Source organism: Papaver somniferum, chromosome 11, assembly GCF_003573695.1.
Source record: "Papaver somniferum cultivar HN1 chromosome 11, ASM357369v1, whole genome shotgun sequence".
Taxonomy (NCBI): domain Eukaryota; kingdom Viridiplantae; phylum Streptophyta; class Magnoliopsida; order Ranunculales; family Papaveraceae; genus Papaver; species Papaver somniferum.
The window spans coordinates 20,749,967-20,768,816 of NC_039368.1; the positions used below are offsets into that span (position 1 = coordinate 20,749,967).

An 18,850-nucleotide genomic window follows, 5' to 3' on the forward strand; every position below is an offset into this window, starting at 1 on the left:
AGATCGGTTCTACCATGTATCCCAGTAATAGGTAATGATCGTTTCTACCAAGATTCTATATTGTTGGTTAAACAATCTAGGTTTATATATTGTTGGTTAAATTCTCTAAGGTTACAATTTTGAGGGTTGAAAGAAACTTTTTTAATTAATTATAAGAAAGAAGGTAATCTAGTAATTATTACGCACTTTGATTAGCTCTTTGAAGTTTAACTTAAACTTACTAGTAAAATATGGATCACTAAAGGTGTAAGACAAGATGATTTAAAGTTTGAGATGGAGATTTATGGCTGGCACAGTCTTGAGTATAACATGAACTTGTTAACAATAAATTATTGTATATAGTATGTGATATCATGAAATGTGTGTAATGATATATATATTCAGTAGCTCTTATGATGAATTAAAGCATGTTTCTAAATCTTACACTAAAGAAAAGTCTATCCATATAGAGATTGCATGAGTTGCATGAATTACTTTGTTATATCTAAATATTTTCAAGTAACTGTATAAATTTGCTTCATTTTTTTTTCTTTCCAGAATACATCCTGATGTATTTATAAATTCTAGAAGAAATCAAACCCACATTTTCTGATGGAAGTTTATAGGGTTGTCGAAGAGCATATGTTTAGTCGTCGAGACTTTCCGTTTGCTATCACAGAGTGTTTTGATTTTTATTTGATTGAATCGTTTGCTCCGTATAGGAGGGAGCCTCCTTAATTACGAAGTAAGTTAGGATGGGGTGGGAAGGACCAAACACTCGGTTGCAGGTCTACATGAACCTAGTTATAGTTAACTTGTGCTTTAATTCACCAATCCATGGTCTCCTCCTTATAAAGCCAATGTATGAAGGATAACACACCACAGTACATAAGCTAAAAAATACAGTTGGATGGAGACCACACATCTCATGATGATTTCGTTATAAGATTGGCAGGTCACTTCCATATGGGTCGATCTTATGACTGATCACATTTGATTCTCAGTGAATAGAGACTGCCACTCACATATAATCATCATCCTTGAGAGGAAAAATTATGATTTGAATATGTCAAGTTGAATTAAATTGACTGCAACTCAATATGAAGTAGTACTTGGCCGTACAAAGACATGGATGTTGTGAACACGACTCTTTATCAATTTGAGTTCGTGGTATTCAACTGCTATTATCTAAAGCGAAATAAGTTATGTCATGTTTTGACAGGTGTATCATTTTTGCACCCATTACGGGTATGGAAAACGTAACTGCCTAAGTTCCAATAAATACCATTAGATAGGTGTGAGGGACTAACTAACCAGCGATAGAGTCACCATCGCTCAATGGTCAAAGAAGCGCACGAAGGACAGTATAACGCAACGATAGTCTTTATATCGTTCATTGATATGGTTATAGCTCACTCGTTCCCCATCCAACGATCATAAATCCTCCCTCTATAAATACCCAACTTTCAACTCATTTCAACTCACACCAGAATTTCTAAATCTCTCTAGAATTTCTCAATCTCTTCTAATTTTTTCTACGTATTTAAGAAACTCTTCTAATTTTTCAAAATATGAACATGATTGAGTTCATAAAAAACCAATATGCCGCCGAAGTCAAAGAGGCGTTAACCAAGCCAATGAGCAATATCAAATAAGAAGACGGAGTGAAAATTTTACCTTTTCCGAAGATAAATGCATTTATAGGTTCTATGTTTTTTTTTTGTTTTTTAAATCAACGTCATATCATTGGTGCACTCCGAGTCCTGCCATTTTGGGAAAACATATGTCCGAAATTTCAAAAGAAAACAATGAACCTCCACATTCAACGTGCTTGTTTCAATGTAATCAATAAGGAAGTTAATTCGTACATTGCCATGATAATGCAAGCGAGTCGAAAAATAAGGAATGTTGTTACTATGATGGACCTTGAATAAAGGTGTCAGGCGGAGTGGCTCTACGTCAACGTAAAAGACTTCTAATATGGAAGTTGTTATGAGATATTAACAGTGTTTCCCAAATATAATCTAGATTTTATGTTTCAATTTCTTAATTGTCAACTTAAGCGGTTGTTTAAGAATATTTTTTAATTTCTATCTATTTTTTTCTTTCTTAATTGATTAGTAAAATGTAAGTCTGAATTAAGAATATAAACTTAATTTACTTCTCGAGTTATTTATAAGCCAAATTTTCAAATTCATTAAGGCATATTCCTATGCACCAGGTCAAATAATTTTCTTTGCCATACCAAGTGGCATGGCAAATTAGTTGTGCCACTATGGGAAAACAACTAAGCGACATTTATTTTATTGAACGATATTAACAATATCTTTAGCGGTATATCTTTGACGTTTTTCAGAATATCGTTCGATGCAAAGTCTAGCGCCAAAGGCTGGTTCCTTGTTGCCTATAAATAGGTAATTTTCAAACTAAAAATCTACACCAAAATTTTTACACCAAAATTTTCTGTATTTCTCTCGATCTAAATTATTTCAAAATTTCTCAGATGGCAGGATTTCAAACCCAACCCGATTTTTCTGGAATAGTGCTTGAAGGTGTTGTTAAGAAGATATGTGATAGTTATAAAGAAATAGGTAAAAAGCAAATAAGTCTTCAAGTTTTGGATATTAACCAACTCAAACATGCAGCTAAGAAAAGGCAAAGAAGAGTTCAAGGCAAGGAAAATCAAGGCAAAGTAAATTTGAAGCCAAGGAAGAAGATAAACAAAGGAAACTCCGTTAATGAGTGCATTGATTGAAGTTGAGTATTTATAGGAGGGGAAATCCTGGCCGTTGGATGAAAAAAAACTTAGCATTGTTCTAAGAAGCGAGTGATGGAAAGACTAGCGCTGGCGTCTGACTAACCCTTGAGCGATTGGGTCTCTATCGGTCGCTAGAAACTCCATCGTGTGTGCCTAAGTGGTATACTTGACACTTTGGCACATGCGTTTGCCATTTTTCCATACCCATAGTGAGTGCAAAAATGACAAATCATGGTGTCTGACATGTGCAGAATGTGCCTAACAAGTGCGTTTTTTTTACAAGATATAAACCTCAAATTAATTAATAATACTGCGCCATTTTACAAGATGTAAACTAGACGATAATAATTCAAAATAAAAACTTTAATAACAAAGTTCTCGGACAATCTTCATCATCTTATTTTCCATTTTTGTTTCACATAACTTCCAATCAATGCATTCATAACAAAGTTTCCTTTGGTTTTGTGACTAGTATTTTGAGTAACTTTCAAATTTGCTTTGCCTTGAGTTCTCTAGCTGCAGTTTTGAGTGGTTAGTATTCAAAATCTAAAAACTTTGTTTTTTATCTATTTTTTTTTTTTTGTAACTATGACATATTTTATTAACAACAACAAGTACTATTTCAGAAAAATCAAGCTGAATTGCCGAACCAAGTTAGGTTTGAAATTCTGCCATTTGAAATTTTTTAAGAAAGTTTTAAAAATTGTGAAAGAGAGAAATACAGAAAAAAAATTGATTAAAAATTCTGGTGTAAAAATGAAGTTGAAAATCATTTATTTATAGGCAACAAAAGAAGAGTAGTTAAAGATAGCTTTTCCATCGAGCGGTATAATTAAAATCTCCAGCGGTAAAGTCTTTATCGCTGCCGCTTTAAACACCACCGCTCGACCACCTTTTTTTTTTTTTTGACATACGTGCCATCTTGGCACCTTTTCTTATTTATATTGAATTTTATCCTCTTTGAAATACAAAAGAAAGAGACTAACAAATATTTACTGTCAGTGAGGAATTTTTGTTTTGGTTGAGGTTTTCAATTTTCAGGAAAAACTGAATAGTTGTTTGCCAATATTCAGCGATTCACTGGTTCATTTTTGCTTTCCATGTCTCACAGTAATAGGCGTGGTTGTTCAAATACAGGCCAAACCATAGAGAAAAAGGCAGTGAGAACAATGTTTTTTCACAAATCAAGAACAACAAGTGTTACAAAAGAAGAAAAAAAAAATTCAAGAAACTGTACAAAATCACGCTCAAATCCACGATATGACTCTACTAATAACTTCATAATTTAACAAATTGATTTCAACTGTCTTTTTTTTTTTTTTTTTCAAAACATTCTGTAACATATAAAACTTCAGCCGACCCCTCCGATTGAGATTACGAAATCGAGAACCTTCTTCTCCTAGGCTTTGGTGCCTCATCGGAACCATCGTCAATATTCAACGTATCTTTCGATCCATGACGGAATGGATTCAACTTTCCGAAAGTTTTCGACACGGACGAGAAGAATTTGGGTTTCTTTTGGCCAGTCTTAGATGCTGAAGAAGGCCCGGGACCCTTTTGAATATCAGAAATGTACATCTTCATTTTCATAAGCTCCGATCTTAAGGTCTCATTCTCTTTCATTAGAGATACATCGGCTTCCAACTGAATTCTAGTTGACACAGCGTCATTCTTTATGCTCCTGTCCTCAACAGTACCACTCCTGAGTTTGAGCTGATCGTAGTATAACGCGTGAAGCACAATCTGAACCGGCAATCTTTTATTTTGCGAAGCATGGAGCCGGGCATTGTGAGATAGCTTCAGCGGGTCCATCACACTGCAGACCTTTTCTCTTTCAATCTCATCTAGATTTGGGTGAGCCTGAAACGTAAAACCGCCATGTTAGTGTACAATATTTTGCATTAGAGCTGTAAATGGTTGCAGTAAAAATTCTGGAAAAGCTCACCTTCAAGTAAATATCAACCGCGCGATAAAGATCATCGTCGATCTTTCGTGCAATCCTTGGTACCAAATTCGCAATCCCGTTGAACTTGGAAATACTCAGTTCGGCATACATCCCAATCTCACCGAGAAATGCGTCAATCGTCTTGGCAACTCTTTCCATGGCTGCTGAACAAGTCTCCTCCAAGTTAGTAACGTTAAAAACCGACACACTTTTCTCAATCTCAACAAATCCTCCGATTATCCTTCTTACACTTTCCAAATCAAAGATTTTCTCTCCATCATAAGTAAATGATAAAATCAACAGATCATCCACGGTAGCGTTTTCTAAATTGTTAAAAATTCTCTTTTCCAGTTCGCTCTTGCAACTAGTTGTCGCGTTCAAATAAATCGCGGACCTCAAAAGACAACACAAGAAATTGACGGGAAGTGCAGATTTCTCCGGTGGTAAAAGAGATGTGATGGATTCCAAGAAGTTTCTGACTTCACTGTTACTAGCATCTGACAACATGGTTATTCCTGTACCAGAGTGGTCGCGAACCAGATCTCGCAGTGCTTTGTCAGCATACGTTATCAAAGCGCTAGATATCAAATGAGTTTTTGTTCCACGAGCTTTCAAGGAGCAAATGATTCTCTTAAATGAATTTATGTCTAGAACCGTAAGTTCTTCTGTCCACCAATTTGCCGGTGAACGACTAGGGAAGTTTGCTTCGTTATGCACCTGCAAGTGCAACCAAAAGGCCATGTCAAACCAAGTTTCAAATGATTTTGAAACAATGAAACGCTACTAGTAGAAGTGTATGTTGATCGACCGGAACACGGAACACGTAAGGTTACCTTAGAAGTTGTGACATCGACGCATCTTTTTACGATTTGTAGTTGTTCAGCCATGGGAAGAAGATTTTCACAAGATTTCAAGACTGCAACAACACTTGGAAGTCCCATAGATACGACATGAGATAGAAAATCCTCCGTCCTCCCAATTAAATTACCTTCATAATATTGTTCAGACATTTCAAGATATTCCGCTGCACAACGAAGTGCTGCAGCATTATGAACTGTAATTTCAAAATTGACACTGTAGCAGAATCTTGCAGCCTTTTCAAATATTTCAGGACCTCCAGGTATATCTGAAACATTGATTCTACTTAAATCTGGTTCGTCGGTTTCCATTATCATTCTTCGGATATATCCACTTTTCTCAACAAGCATAAACTGGAAATTACAAAGTGAAAAACAAAAAATAAGTACTAGGAGCATGATATATTGCATATAACTAAGTAACTGACTTAGTACCTTATGGAGGGAAAAATTTGCTTCTCCGACTTCGACGATGATATCGGTTGGGATTTCTTGTGAGAAAACCCTGCAAGATAGTTGCAAAGAAAGAACATCAGTTAAATGGAAAGGAAAGAAACTAAAAACTGTATGATTGTATTGTTTATGATGATCAAATTACTTACCATTGGCCAGTTCTCTCCATTGTTGAAGAAACTCTACCACTATTCTTATTGTTCTTGACAAAATTAGAAGCCATATATAAACTTGATAGTGAAGAAGAGACTCAGAGAGGTAATTGAATGGATACTGGTGTTAGATATCCGGTTTTAGATATGTATATATATAGGCATCAGACTATAATTGTTCTTATTTTTAGTGACATTCTCTCCCTAACTTTTTAGGATAATACTATACTCGCAATCCTCCCACTTGCTGGTAAAAAGGGTTACCACTTTATGATTATAGTAGTAAAAACTTGGAGCCATCTTTTAGCCAGGCTACTCGGCTCAGATGATCTCAAGTGTTAAACACATTTAGATAACAGCAGTCATACTCATACACTACCAAGTGGAACACTGAACTTAGCCATTAAACACATTTAGATAGGATGTGGATGTGACTGAGACCAAAGAGTCGAGCAATCCTAGTCGGCTCCAAAGATGTGCATTGGCTCACCATTCCTTTACTGACATAAAGGGTGAGAGAGAGAAGAATAGAGGGAACGCAGGAACACCATTTTTGAATGTCGTTTTCTGTTGGCTTCAACTGTAAAGATAGGAACCGACGTGATCCAAGCACTTTGTACCCCAGCCAACCCCTGCAGTATGTCTCTGCCACTCGATATTTTTGTGGTTCAGACTTTGTCAAACCAATTCGGTGCACCAAAATATTCTGGACGTCTTAAAACCACGTCAGAAAATTCATCCCAGACAAGAATTAGCTGTTTCAGGACCTTACTTGGAAAATGAACATCATGGTAGACCCAATTGGGCCTAGCAATCAATACTATCCTAAGCAATCGCATATTTACATCTGTTATTTCATTTTTTCAGATTATGAGCAAAGATTATCCACAAGAATCGTCTAGGATATGGACCTTGAGAGGATATGTTTGACCATAGTTTGCTCTCTATCTAAAGTTACCGTCAAAGACTTTTTATTTATCTCTGCTCTGATAGAGTAGTAAAGTCATTTGGTGCTCCTGAGTTAAAAATTCAAAAGCACATGAGCTTGCATTTTCCTACGAGAAAATCATAGACATTATGTCCTATTTAGCCAACTAGATCTAGTTCTACGGTAATTGTACCTTGTATGCCCAATTTTCTTATTTTTGACATATTTTTCAGTTTCATTTTTGTGTGACCATAACATCCTTGTGGTCACACACAGCCAACTCCATTTTCCAAATTTCGGTTCTCGGCTTGTTACACAAAAAAGAAAAAACAGAACATGTTGAATTCAGCAATTAGAAATTGAGTTTATTAATCAACCTTTCAAGTTTCAACTGCCAATAGCCACCAATAATAATAATAGAGTTCTTTGGAGTAACCCAACCAACCAAGCATATATTTCCACACAAACCAAATAAAGTGGTCCGTATTTTGTTGGTACTAGTTCAACAGTGATTGCTCATTGCTAAGACTACTACGTTTCAATGCATACATGGTTTTGTTTTATTGGAGGATGAAAATGAAATCTGGTCCATGGTGGCCTGCAACCTCATTTGCTCTACTGTTCATTGTAAAACAATTCATGTGAATCTTCCATTCTTTTTTCTTCTTGCAGTCACTTACAATTAAGGAAGGGGATTCGAGTCTTTTCTTACTTGGTCACATTCTCACTTTGTTTTACTAGGCTTTGAGATGGATCAGATCAGGTGGGTCGCACACGCAATCTGACATATGAATGGAAAATAGTTTACCGAGTTGATAAGCTCTATGGGGTGTCTAAGCACACCCATCACTTGGTCCAGCGCCAGTGGGAGTTGACAGAAATAGAGGAAGAATGTTGATACTGAGGTAATGTCAAAAACACAGTTCAAAATAAGGGGACTCTGAGAGCTGCTGTATTCTACTAGGGGTTACCATTAAAATTCACAATTCTATCTTTATGTTGGTGAAGGCAAATCCAAATAAATTATAATCCAAGTTCAGCTCAGGTCCTGATATGTTGTGCATCAAACAATTATTTGGCTTCACCTATTTGTATTTTTCTTTTTAAGAGAATTTGTTTACAGTTGAGAGATTCACAAAGTAGGTATATTGATAAGAATAACATATAAGCGCCATAAGATGAGATGGACACATTTGACTCTTTACAAATGAGCGAAATCCTCATTCAGCCACATAATAATACTGCACCGGACAAACCAGCATGAAGGACAGGGACAAACTACTATCATTGCCACGGACAAAAGGCTTACTGAGACTGGGGAAATTAAGCAAAAGCTCATCTATCTGCCCCCTGTGCCTCTTGCTGCCTCTTTAGTTCGGCTTTTCCTTTCATTGATAGAGACTACTTGAATGGAATTTCCCTGAGTGAGCATCTTCATGGCATGCTAATTCCTACTTTCTGCCGTAGTTACTTCAGCAGACAGTAGCACCCAACAAATTATTTGTGCAGTGAGCAGACTATGTAAGGAAGATACTTCTCATGTAACTGAGGAACCACCAGTGCCACACAATACGAAGTTCGTATCCAGCAAAACCTTACTAACTAAACTTTCACATAAAAGGTTTACAGAATCTCTTAGGTGCTACATAGAAGTATTCATCAGTGGCACATTTCAAGAATATCCATATCTACAATAGAAAGATCATTGGGTATGAAAGCCAGTTCATGATCTCTACTAATAACAGGACATCAAGCACAGAGATTATGGGACTAAGAAACTGATTATGAACTAAGTCAAACATTCCCAAATACATATTTCGGCTCCAAGTGTGATATGGGATACCTTACAATTACATAAAAGGAACCATTTGATGTAGGCGTAATACATGGGCACTGACAGTAACCAAATTTCAGTTTCTTATCCGAACCCTTGGCACCACCAGGTGCTGCTCCAAGAGAACCTTATTCACTCACTATTTTCCAGGAGAAACATCACTTGGACTAAAAGCAAGCATCAACGTAAACCCATAAAAAAAAAGGTAGCATACCCCAAAGTGACGACATTTTTTGGTAGATTGAGTCGCAAAAGCATACCAGTAGCATATTTAGGTAGATCAGTATCACTAGAAGTGTTAGATTGATTCGCAGAAGCATACCAGTAGCATGTTTAGGTGGATCAGTATCACTAGAAGTGTTAGGGAATAAACGTTTCGTGAATGTCTCAATCTTGACAGAACACACAGGATTGCAGCATCACGCATTCACATTAAATCACACACAAAGCATGCGAGCCTATCCAGAAACATGACATTATTTCGAATTCAAACAATGATAAAGACCTAAGACTTACGGAGGAACTGATTATGTTATCTAGATCTTACAGTGTAAATGTTGTACCAGAGCTGAAGTTTATATTTCACCCGAAGTGTAGAAGGCACAGAACCGCTCAAAGAATTATTCCACAGTGACCTGTAAAAAAATCAACATACATGGCTGGCATTGTTAGTATAAAACACAAGCAATTGTACCATATAGAGAAGTATACATTTTTTATTTTTCATATTTGTATAAACTACCAAAAGTAACTTATATACTCAGTATCTTTCCTTTTCCTTTCACCTGACTTTATCTGGTCCACTGCTGGGTCACCCTCAATCATGGTTCACTCTGTTGGCTATTTGAGGAAACACCAGTGCAACAACTTGCCAAGTTTGCTTCTCGGAAAACCTGACCAGCAAGTTCCCTGAGTTGGCATCATCATGGCATGCTGACTCCTTACTGCCATTGCTACTTCAGTCAGGCAGTACGTATCCAACAAACTATTTGTGCAGTGAGCGGAGCCAGACTACGCATTGATGTTGAGTTCGGCAATTTCAAAGAAGACTGTTGAAACCACATTTTTATCGGGCAGTTTGCTTCAAAATTCAAATGCTAAAATACCTGAACAAGGTCTAAAATGCAATTTGATATGCCAAACACAAAATGTTCAAACCCTTCCCCCACATTTTACTACCCCCTACACTGTTATACATGATCCCTTCCCACAATTTACTACCCACTGCTTGAAAATGTCCATAATGCATGAGAGGAAAATGGCAATATGAAAAGGCTTAATAGTTTCAGACAACAAAAAGCTAGGTGCAGAATCAACAAAATGGAAAAGACAATGCAGATAATAATTAGTTTTTCATTATCAAATTTGTAACGTGACTTTACATAGCATTAAGACCTCAATTTCTATGAAACCTTTACAATCATATAACAGCCTGAAATCTAATCATGTGTTGACTTTAAAATTAGCTGTGCAAAAGACTACCAAAACACCCTCTAAGCCATTCTTTCAGTTACCCACAGTTATGGTTACTTGCAAGGAGGAGCACTCTCAGTTTCAGCCGGGTTCTGACGATGAGGCATAACCTCATCCGCAGCAGCAACTAAATGTCTCATTTTCTCCCAATCCTTGAAGTCCAGCCTGAAAACAAAATGGCTATACTGAACCTCCCCTGATTTTACTTTATCAGGGTGAGGCGCATTCCTTAGCGAAACCACCTGATGGCCATTACTATCAATTTTCACTTCAGCTCTCCCATCTTTCACCAGAAATGAAAGTGCAAACATATTTTCTCCTGTTTGTGCATAAGAATCTTTATTCATTATAAGGTTTTCAACCTTTTCAGGTTTCTTCCTGCTCTTCATAATGTTGAACATTATAGCAACATTTTTGTCTGTTGCTGCGTCCTCTTCTGTTGCAGCATTTTTCAGTTCTTCTGGATGCTCAACATCAGCTAGAGATCTCTTACGTTTTGCTGAAACCACTTTCTTAGTTTTCATCTCAACATCCAAAGGTCCAACCATGGTGCTGCAACTTCTACAGACATTATTGCACAAACCAACTACATTCTCCCCAAGAGCACTCCAGTTGAATGGTTTTGAACCATTTTTATCTCCATACTTTGTAAGCAAACCAGTAATAAAGGAAGCAGGACTAATTTCTTTATTTCCGGAAGATTTAATCGACAATAAAAGTTTATTAACAAAATCCAAAAGAGCTTTGGCATCGAGTACCTGTTCTGTTGCAGTAGCAGCCAACTCATGCAATCGTTCAACCTCATTGAGAATTTGCTCGAAGTTATCAATGGCTGTACTCTCTTCTTGAATAAGGGTTTGTACAGCTTCGTAAGTTGGCAAGATATCTTTGTTCTTCTGCTTCCTTCTTTCTAACCAAAGTCCATACTCTTCTTTACTAAAAGCCTTAGAATTTCTTTTCTCCATTTTGATCTTTCACTGAAGTGAAAAATCTTCTTCAACAAAAACCCTAGAAAAAATTAACCAAAACCCTAGAGATTAGGGGATTTTTTTTTGCTTCTGAAATTTAGTTATGTTTTTTTTCTCTCTTCTTTCTGGTAATTAAATAATGTGATTTACAGATACCTAAGAGTTCAACATTAATTTTTGGTGCAGTATGTATCAGAGACTGTTCAGTGAGCAAAAGAAGATAAAACAAAAGAAGATGAACATATTGTTGGATTTATTCCAAAATAAACTGAACTGCTGAAGAGACTGAAATGAATTTGAACCCCGAAATGAATTTGAAATTGGGTTTTAGTAGATGGTGGTGATACCATACGAATGGGATCATGATATAAGGATGAATCCGTCGTCACACAACATCCACGTGTGCTTTCGAGTTATGTTTTCTCTCAAACCGTTTCATTTTAGACAGTGAATCGGCGAAAGCCTTAATGACGAAGGAATTATCGACGCGTGGAGGTAAGACTAATTCCACATTTGTACAGCATTAAATGTTGTTGCAATAAAAATCGGAGACTGTGCTATATTTGATTTAAACAAGAAAAAAGTGAAAAGACCAAGGATCAGAGAAAGGGAATCATTTCAGAGGAGAAGAGAAAAGAATGAACGATGCAGATGTTACTAAGCAGATCCAACAAATGGTTAGATTTATTAGACAAGAAGCTGAAGAGAGAGCAAATGAGATCTCTGTTTCTGCTGAAGAGGTTCTCTCACAGTAAAAAAAAAAAAAAAAACTCTTTTTACTGATTAGTATTATATCTCAATTTTGTATTTTATGATTATTTTAGGGATGCATTCATCTAGAAATGTGATAATTTAGAGGCATTTAGGGTTCACCTCACCCCAATATGATTAATATTTTCCCCAATTTGTTATTATTAAAAATTTTACCTATCAAAATTAGATTTACAATCTGTTTAGAATTTTACCTACACATTATTTTGCTTTTTCATTTCTTGTATTCACACGTATGTCAATTTCTTGAAAAATTATCTGTGACGAAAATGTCTCCTTTAATAGAGTGGTAAAGCCAACATTTCTGTCACATTTTACATCAAGCATGCCTTTTTATATTTGGTAGGAATTCAACATTGAGAAGCTCCAACTAGTTGAAGTTGAAAAGAAAAAGATTAGGCAAGAGTATGAACGTAAGGCAAAGCAAGTCGAAGTCCGTAAGAAAATGTGAGTATTAGTAGTATAAATAAATATTCACGGGCATTACCTTCCCTCTGAATCTTTTTTGCTTGTTTGTGTTTCTCCTGTGTTGTTTATGATGGGATTTTGGACAGTGAGTATTCCATGCAGCTGAATGCATCGCGTATAAAGGTTCTGCAAGCACAAGATGACTTGGTGAATGGAATGAAGGATTCTGCTAGCAAAGATCTTTTACGTGTCTCTGATAACAAGAATGCATACTCCAAGCTTCTCAAGGACTTGATTGTTCAAGTAATTCTTGTTCTCTAACATCTTAATTAGTTCGTCTAGTTATTCTACTAAGCATCGTGTCTTAACTGAAACAACTTAATTTTGAATATTCAGAGCTTGCTTCGTTTGGAAGAGCCAGCAGTGTTGCTTCGGTGCAGAGAAGTTGACCGTGCACTCGTACAATCCATTTTGGAGAAAGCAACACAAGAGTATGCAGAGAAAGCCAAAGTTCAAGCCCCTAAGGTTACTATCGATGGTGTATATCTTCCACCACCACCATCCAAAAAGGATTCTCATGGTACCTATTGGTAATGTTTTTACTTTTTGCCTTCATCATCATGCTTTAGAATTGTAGCAAGAAAGTTATTCTTTTAATGGATTTACAGCTCTGGAGGAGTGGTATTAGCGTCACAGGATGGGAAGATAGTGATGGAGAACACACTTGACGCAAGATTGGACGTCTGCTTCAGAAAGAAATTACCGGAGGTATTTGTGCAAATCATTCTCTATACCGCTATTAACATCCTACTAATATCACCATATCTCTTTTGTTTGGTAAACCGAGTACAAAACAGCAATCATTTTGATTCTTGTGTGATTATGACGACACTGATTTATAGTAGATCAGCCTGTTAACCCTTCTTTACCTCATTTTTCAGATCCGAAAGCATCTTTTTGCAAGTGCTATTGCATAAGTATCAAACAATCCATTTCCATATTTCGAGATGACGGATAGCATTTTTTGGTCTCAAATGCTCGAGTAAATCTTACCGATTCTCATGTTATGCCTATTTCTATCTTGAAGCTTTTGCATTCATTAGTGTGGTTTCTTTCAAGTAAGGTGATCTGTTCTGTGTTTTTGTCCTTCAAAATTGTTCTTGCTTTGATACCTGAACCAATAAATGCTTCAGTAAGATACTTTAAGTATTTGCTTGTCAATAAGGGATTCCAACCCCTGAATCCTGGTTCCAAGTGTGTTACTCTAGTTATGTTTTTAGAACTAGAAGCAGTTACCGTAAAAGAAAAGGTCGCCAGAAACTCGGAACAGAAACTTATAATATGAAATCTAGTATTACAGGCAATACATATATAAATACACGTTATAAATGATCAGTATCTGAGTAACATACGAAAGTAAATTGACACAACGAATTTCAATCACTTTTGAATTTTGGGTTTATACCGACCTTGTCTTAGAAACTCTTGGATGGATTCACATCTGAGTTCAGATTCCCTATTGAGCTTATACTTGCCATTATATACTTGGACTGTACAGAACATGTCTCATTTTCACGCACTATCATTCACTTGGGAACAAAACTACCTTCCTGTGGTTTCCCACTTAGACGTCCCCCATCCATAGAATCCCTGAGCATGTGTAGTCCAACAGGATGCTGGGTTCTGCTCTCCCGTGTTAAACATGTAGTAACATAATCGATTGTCCCAAATCTGATTCTTCTCCACTAGTCACTAAGCATTTCCAGCTACAAGACTCTTGCTTCCTGCAATGCAACAGAAATATACTTATGAAAGTAAGTGCCTTCTTCGTCTTCCTTTCTTAACTTCTGATCCCTGAGATTTCCTACCAGCTTTTTGTGGTTTCCCTTCAGTTGGACCACCAAATATACCGATGCGTCCAATTCCTTTTGAAATTGACGTTAAGAATGTCTTCCCATGTCCTGGTTTCTCCATCATTCCTTGCTTCATGAAACCTTGTTCCTTCTCCAGCTCACTTAACCTTACCCGCATTCTTGATACTTCGAGCTTTAGTTCTCTGTTCTCCCTCCTCAAAGAAGCATAGTTATCCCTTGGAGACATGGCAGCACTTGGAACTCCACTGCTGATTCTCTGTGATAGGAACCCGTCTCCAGAGCTCTCGGAGAAGGCATTTTTCAAGCGGAGCTGCTCAAAGTAGAGAACCCGTACTGCCATCTGAACTGGTAGACGATCGTTTTGTGCCACATGGTTGCTGGCTTCTTGAGAGAGCTTTTGGCAGTCTATGTACTTGCACAGTTTCTTAGATTCATTTTCAGTTAGTGCAGGATGTGCCTGAGATAGCAATTTACAAAATCATAAACCAACATTTAAAAGTCTTTATTTTCATAGGTAAGAGACACGAATGGTTAGGCTGGAGTAAGCAAATGAAGAGAAAAGACCAAAGCATTAGCAAACTAATGCTGTGTCAGTTCATAGATGACATTTATCTTTTGAGTCTCAGTATAAAACTAGGGCATCTGGCTAAGAGATTGATTGTATCCATAAAACAAGTGCGTAAGCAATGCAGAGGCTTAGAGAAGTACCTTTAAATATATGTCAATAGCTCTGTAAAGTCCATCATCGATAACACGGGCATAGTCAGGCAAGATCTCAATGATATTGGTGAATTTCTTCAGATTCAGACATGGGTCCGGTGCAATTTCAGCTAGATAAGCTTCAATTAGCCCTCCAACTTTCAACACTGAAGCATGGCTAGTAGATCCGAGACCCTCGGACTCATAACCATACTGTAACGAGTCTTCAGGTTCTTCCTCTTCAATGCGCTGCAGGAAATTCACTAGTAATCGGTGAACGGTATCAACATCAAAGATACAATCACCAGTCTGCGTTGAAGGGATAAGCAGATCATCAAGGGAAACCATCTCTAACAAATAAGCAATCCTCCTCTCAAGCTCAAGTCTACAGGCACTATTCACACCCACTAGGTTAGCCAATCTGAGCATCCCAAACAGAAAACTCGTTGGAATAGATGTACTTTTATCTGTTGGCAGAAGACTTACAAGGGTCTCCACTATAACCCTCTGTTCATCCTCTGCCATAGTGGAATCAAGTTTTATCCGTGAAGGATCCCAAATCTCGCGTTTTCCAATTCCCACTTGAGATGTTTGGGCATAGTGCATCAAGCATGCAGTAATGCTATCTGCTCGAACACCTGTTCTTCTCATGGCAGCAATTACTCTCTGATAGAAATCGATCCTTAAAACCGAGAGGTCCTCAACCCACCACTCGGTGCAATCCATATTCAGTTTCCCAGAACCGGCAGAATTTAAGTGAGACAAACCTGAAACTAGCTGCTCCTTACTAGCATTAATGGCAATTGCATCTACACATTTGGTCACGATTCCTACCTCCTCGGCTGTAGGCAGTAGAGCCTCACAGGTGGATAAAACCTCCACAGATTTTTCAAGACTTTGAACCACGATTTCCTTAAGATAAATCTCTGCTCGGCTAATGAGGTTTTCTTCCCAGTAATCGTCAGACATTTCCAGGTATTCTGCAGCGCATCTAAGGTTGGCAACATTTTCTGGAGTGATCTCAAAATTTGTCCCATAACAAAACTTTGCTGCGAGTTCAAATGTCTGGGGTCCACCTGGTAAGTTCAGGAGCTCCAACTTGGTGAGGCTTGAGTCTCTTGAGTCCGCAACCTTTTTCCGAATCTTCCCACTTCGAGAGACTAACGGGAACTTCAGCATAGTGAACACCGATATTCAGAGCTTAATCAGTTTTTGCTAGGAACCAAGCATATGAAAATTAAAAAAGTGTTCTAAGTGCACACAATTCAGAAGCTAATACAGGACATACTTCAGTAAAAAGAAATTCAACAGGGTACAACCGATTTTCCACCATACTAACTCAAACATATAGTGATTATCCCAGCACACTAAACAGCAGAGAAAATGACAAGAAGATATTGAAACATCAATGAAGAAGAGATGATGGAAGCAGGAGTTCATTTGGGTCATGCTACTAGGAAATGGAATCCAAGGATAGGCCCTCAATTCTCAATTGCATCATGCCTAGTGAAAACTCATAAGCAGAAAGACAATCATACATATCTATACCAAATTACTGATCTGTGCGAGGGAACCAAAACAATACTGCACATAAAAGGAGAAAACAACCCAATACACAAGAGCACACACATTCCATATGCATTACACGGTTACAGATGTTTAGGAGATGAGAAATGAGTCCTTACTTTGTGCAGTAAAAAAGACTCTCCATCAACAACGATCGTAATGTCGCCAGCAACATCTGAAAATATCCTGCACAACGGTTTCATCAAATACATTTGCTGAGTCAAATTGAAACCTAATAGACTGAAACTGAATTAAGTACTAATTAGAAATTAATCTCTTTAGAAAAAACCATTGTTGTTGGCTTAGAATTTTAAGAATGCAGATGGAACAAAGGAGGAGGGGAATGGGTTTGTTTCCATGAATCACAACTGCACAGGAAAATCCATACAAATCCAAAATAACAATAAAAATACAAACAAATAAATTAATTGCGATAACCGAAATTGAATCAAGATTGTTTAATGAAATAAATTCAAACGTCAGTACCAACCCAAAAAAGTCAGAAGTTGTTAGGACTTAAGTTCAGAAGAACAGAACAAAAGTTTCTGATTTTCAGTCAAAAGACTAAAAAACATTTCAAACTCTCATCACTCTCTTCTTTGATGATAACCAAAAAACTCACTGATTTTTCTCAGTTTACTATGAATTAACCTTTAAAAACTTCATAAACCTGCTAATACTGCTTTAATCCAAACATTCCACAAGTAGAAACAAACTAACTAATTACATTAACAGAGAGAAATCAACAAAATTCAATTTTGAACTGAAAAAATCATATAGCTTAAACAAATTTCATACTTTTGGAATTTGAAAATGTAACCACCTGTTATTGAAGGTATTGCAGAATTTAGGAGTTGTACTCGGTCGATTGAAAGAAGAAAAGGGGTTTTGGGACACCATTATCTCTGGGTGATGAAACCCACACTCTCTCTTTTCCAAAACTCTCTCTCTGAAACTCAAAACATCTTCACTTACTACAGAGTGTACTGTACTCTACTAACTACTACAGTGATTCTGTTTCTGTATGAGGAAGAAAGCAAAGAAAAGAGGGAGGGAATATAGAGCTACTTGGAGTTACAAAATTACCCTTGTGATTTCTTTTTGCTTTTCAAAGTTGGGTCTTTGTTAACGTTTTTCGAGTTATAGGCCTTCCCTCTTTTAGCTTTTGTTGTCGTCTTGTATTTTAGATTATAACAAAAGAAGAATTTGAAAGCGAAAAGAAGATTATGAATTAGGGTTTGGAATATCTGACACAAGAAGAAACATCTCTTGAACAGTTCAACTTTTTTTTTTTTTAATGATGGTTTTGAAACCCCCAACTTGCTCATATCTTTCATGGTGTTGTAAAGACTGGACCCTTAGTTTCCATGTGATGAAGTGCCAAAAAAACTCAATGATGCAAAAGGGCAGATAAGATTTCATTTTCATAGCGGTATCAAGCAAAGACCAATTTTGAATACCTTTTTGTATTTTGGTAAAGAGATATGGCAATAAAGCAACCATTATGCTAGTTAAAGATATTGGGTAGTTTGGTATTTGTTAAGTCTGGCATGATCCTCCAGATTGATGTTTCAGGAAGACTGGTATATCGAAAAGCAGTTGTGCTACAACATGATTAGGAGAGGCACATTGGTCATACTGATTCCTTTAATAGCCAAGCCAATACAAGCCTTATCAGCACGGAAGCAGATATACATATCACGAGGCTATAGTGTTTTCTAATTATAAGAACATCCTTGGAGTTTGGGGGAGTGACAAAAAAAAAATCAAGCTTATGCTTTTTGTCTTGGGAGAAAGAAACCAAACAAGGAGGACTCGGTTTTCTTGGTCAGATGGCGTGATATGAAATGACAGACAGAGCTTACGTATCACGTGCCTCGAGAAATAACTCATCATTCAATTTCGTGACCAGTTGGACAAGCAAAAATCAAATCAACACTTTTTTTCAAACTCCTGTTTCCCGTCTTTTTATTTTGGGTTTTGGGTTGGCCAACTGACTGACCTTTGCCACTGTTGAAGAAGCCCACTTCCACTGCAGATGTTCAGAAAGTTCACCATTACGGCATTACAGCGAGAAGCTGCTACCTACCCCCAAATGATGCCCGTCATCTATTCCACTTTCAGGGGTTTGCAAGGTCCGGGTTTGAATGCTATGCCCGATAAATAACCTTACGGCATGTCACGG

General features: G+C 37.1%; 4 protein-coding genes across 4 annotated transcripts; 1 reads left to right on the forward strand and 3 right to left on the reverse strand.

Moving 5' to 3' along the window:
• Window positions 1-3,898: 3,898 nt before the first annotated feature.
• LOC113322239 (root phototropism protein 2-like) lies at window positions 3,899-6,301 on the reverse strand. Its single transcript, XM_026570295.1, has 5 exons — window positions 6,142-6,301; window positions 5,975-6,044; window positions 5,516-5,893; window positions 4,683-5,399; window positions 3,899-4,597 (listed from the first exon to the last, which is right to left on the reverse strand). Exons 1-5 carry the CDS (start codon window positions 6,213-6,215, stop codon window positions 4,112-4,114), a joined length of 1,725 nt encoding a protein of 574 aa, XP_026426080.1. The 5' UTR covers window positions 6,216-6,301; the 3' UTR covers window positions 3,899-4,111.
• A 3,954-nt stretch (window positions 6,302-10,255) lies between these two features.
• On the reverse strand, window positions 10,256-11,625 carry LOC113325447 (non-structural maintenance of chromosomes element 4 homolog A-like). The gene is made up of 2 exons (XM_026573655.1): window positions 11,504-11,625; window positions 10,256-11,387 (listed from the first exon to the last, which is right to left on the reverse strand). Exon 2 carries the CDS (start codon window positions 11,342-11,344, stop codon window positions 10,433-10,435), a length of 912 nt encoding a protein of 303 aa, XP_026429440.1. The 5' UTR covers window positions 11,345-11,387; window positions 11,504-11,625; the 3' UTR covers window positions 10,256-10,432.
• A 287-nt stretch (window positions 11,626-11,912) lies between these two features.
• LOC113322164 (V-type proton ATPase subunit E-like) lies at window positions 11,913-13,780 on the forward strand. The gene is made up of 6 exons (XM_026570199.1): window positions 11,913-12,087; window positions 12,465-12,565; window positions 12,673-12,829; window positions 12,923-13,116; window positions 13,195-13,294; window positions 13,468-13,780. The coding sequence occupies exons 1-6, from the start codon at window positions 11,986-11,988 to the stop codon at window positions 13,501-13,503; spliced, it is 690 nt and encodes a 229-aa protein (XP_026425984.1). The 5' UTR covers window positions 11,913-11,985; the 3' UTR covers window positions 13,504-13,780.
• Window positions 13,781-13,836: 56 nt separating this feature from the next.
• LOC113322163 (BTB/POZ domain-containing protein At3g08570-like) lies at window positions 13,837-17,946 on the reverse strand. Its single transcript, XM_026570197.1, has 4 exons — window positions 17,489-17,946; window positions 16,785-16,851; window positions 15,109-16,269; window positions 13,837-14,857 (listed from the first exon to the last, which is right to left on the reverse strand). The coding sequence occupies exons 1-4, from the start codon at window positions 17,563-17,565 to the stop codon at window positions 14,333-14,335; spliced, it is 1,830 nt and encodes a 609-aa protein (XP_026425982.1). The 5' UTR covers window positions 17,566-17,946; the 3' UTR covers window positions 13,837-14,332.
• Between the last annotated feature and the right edge of the window lie 904 nt (window positions 17,947-18,850).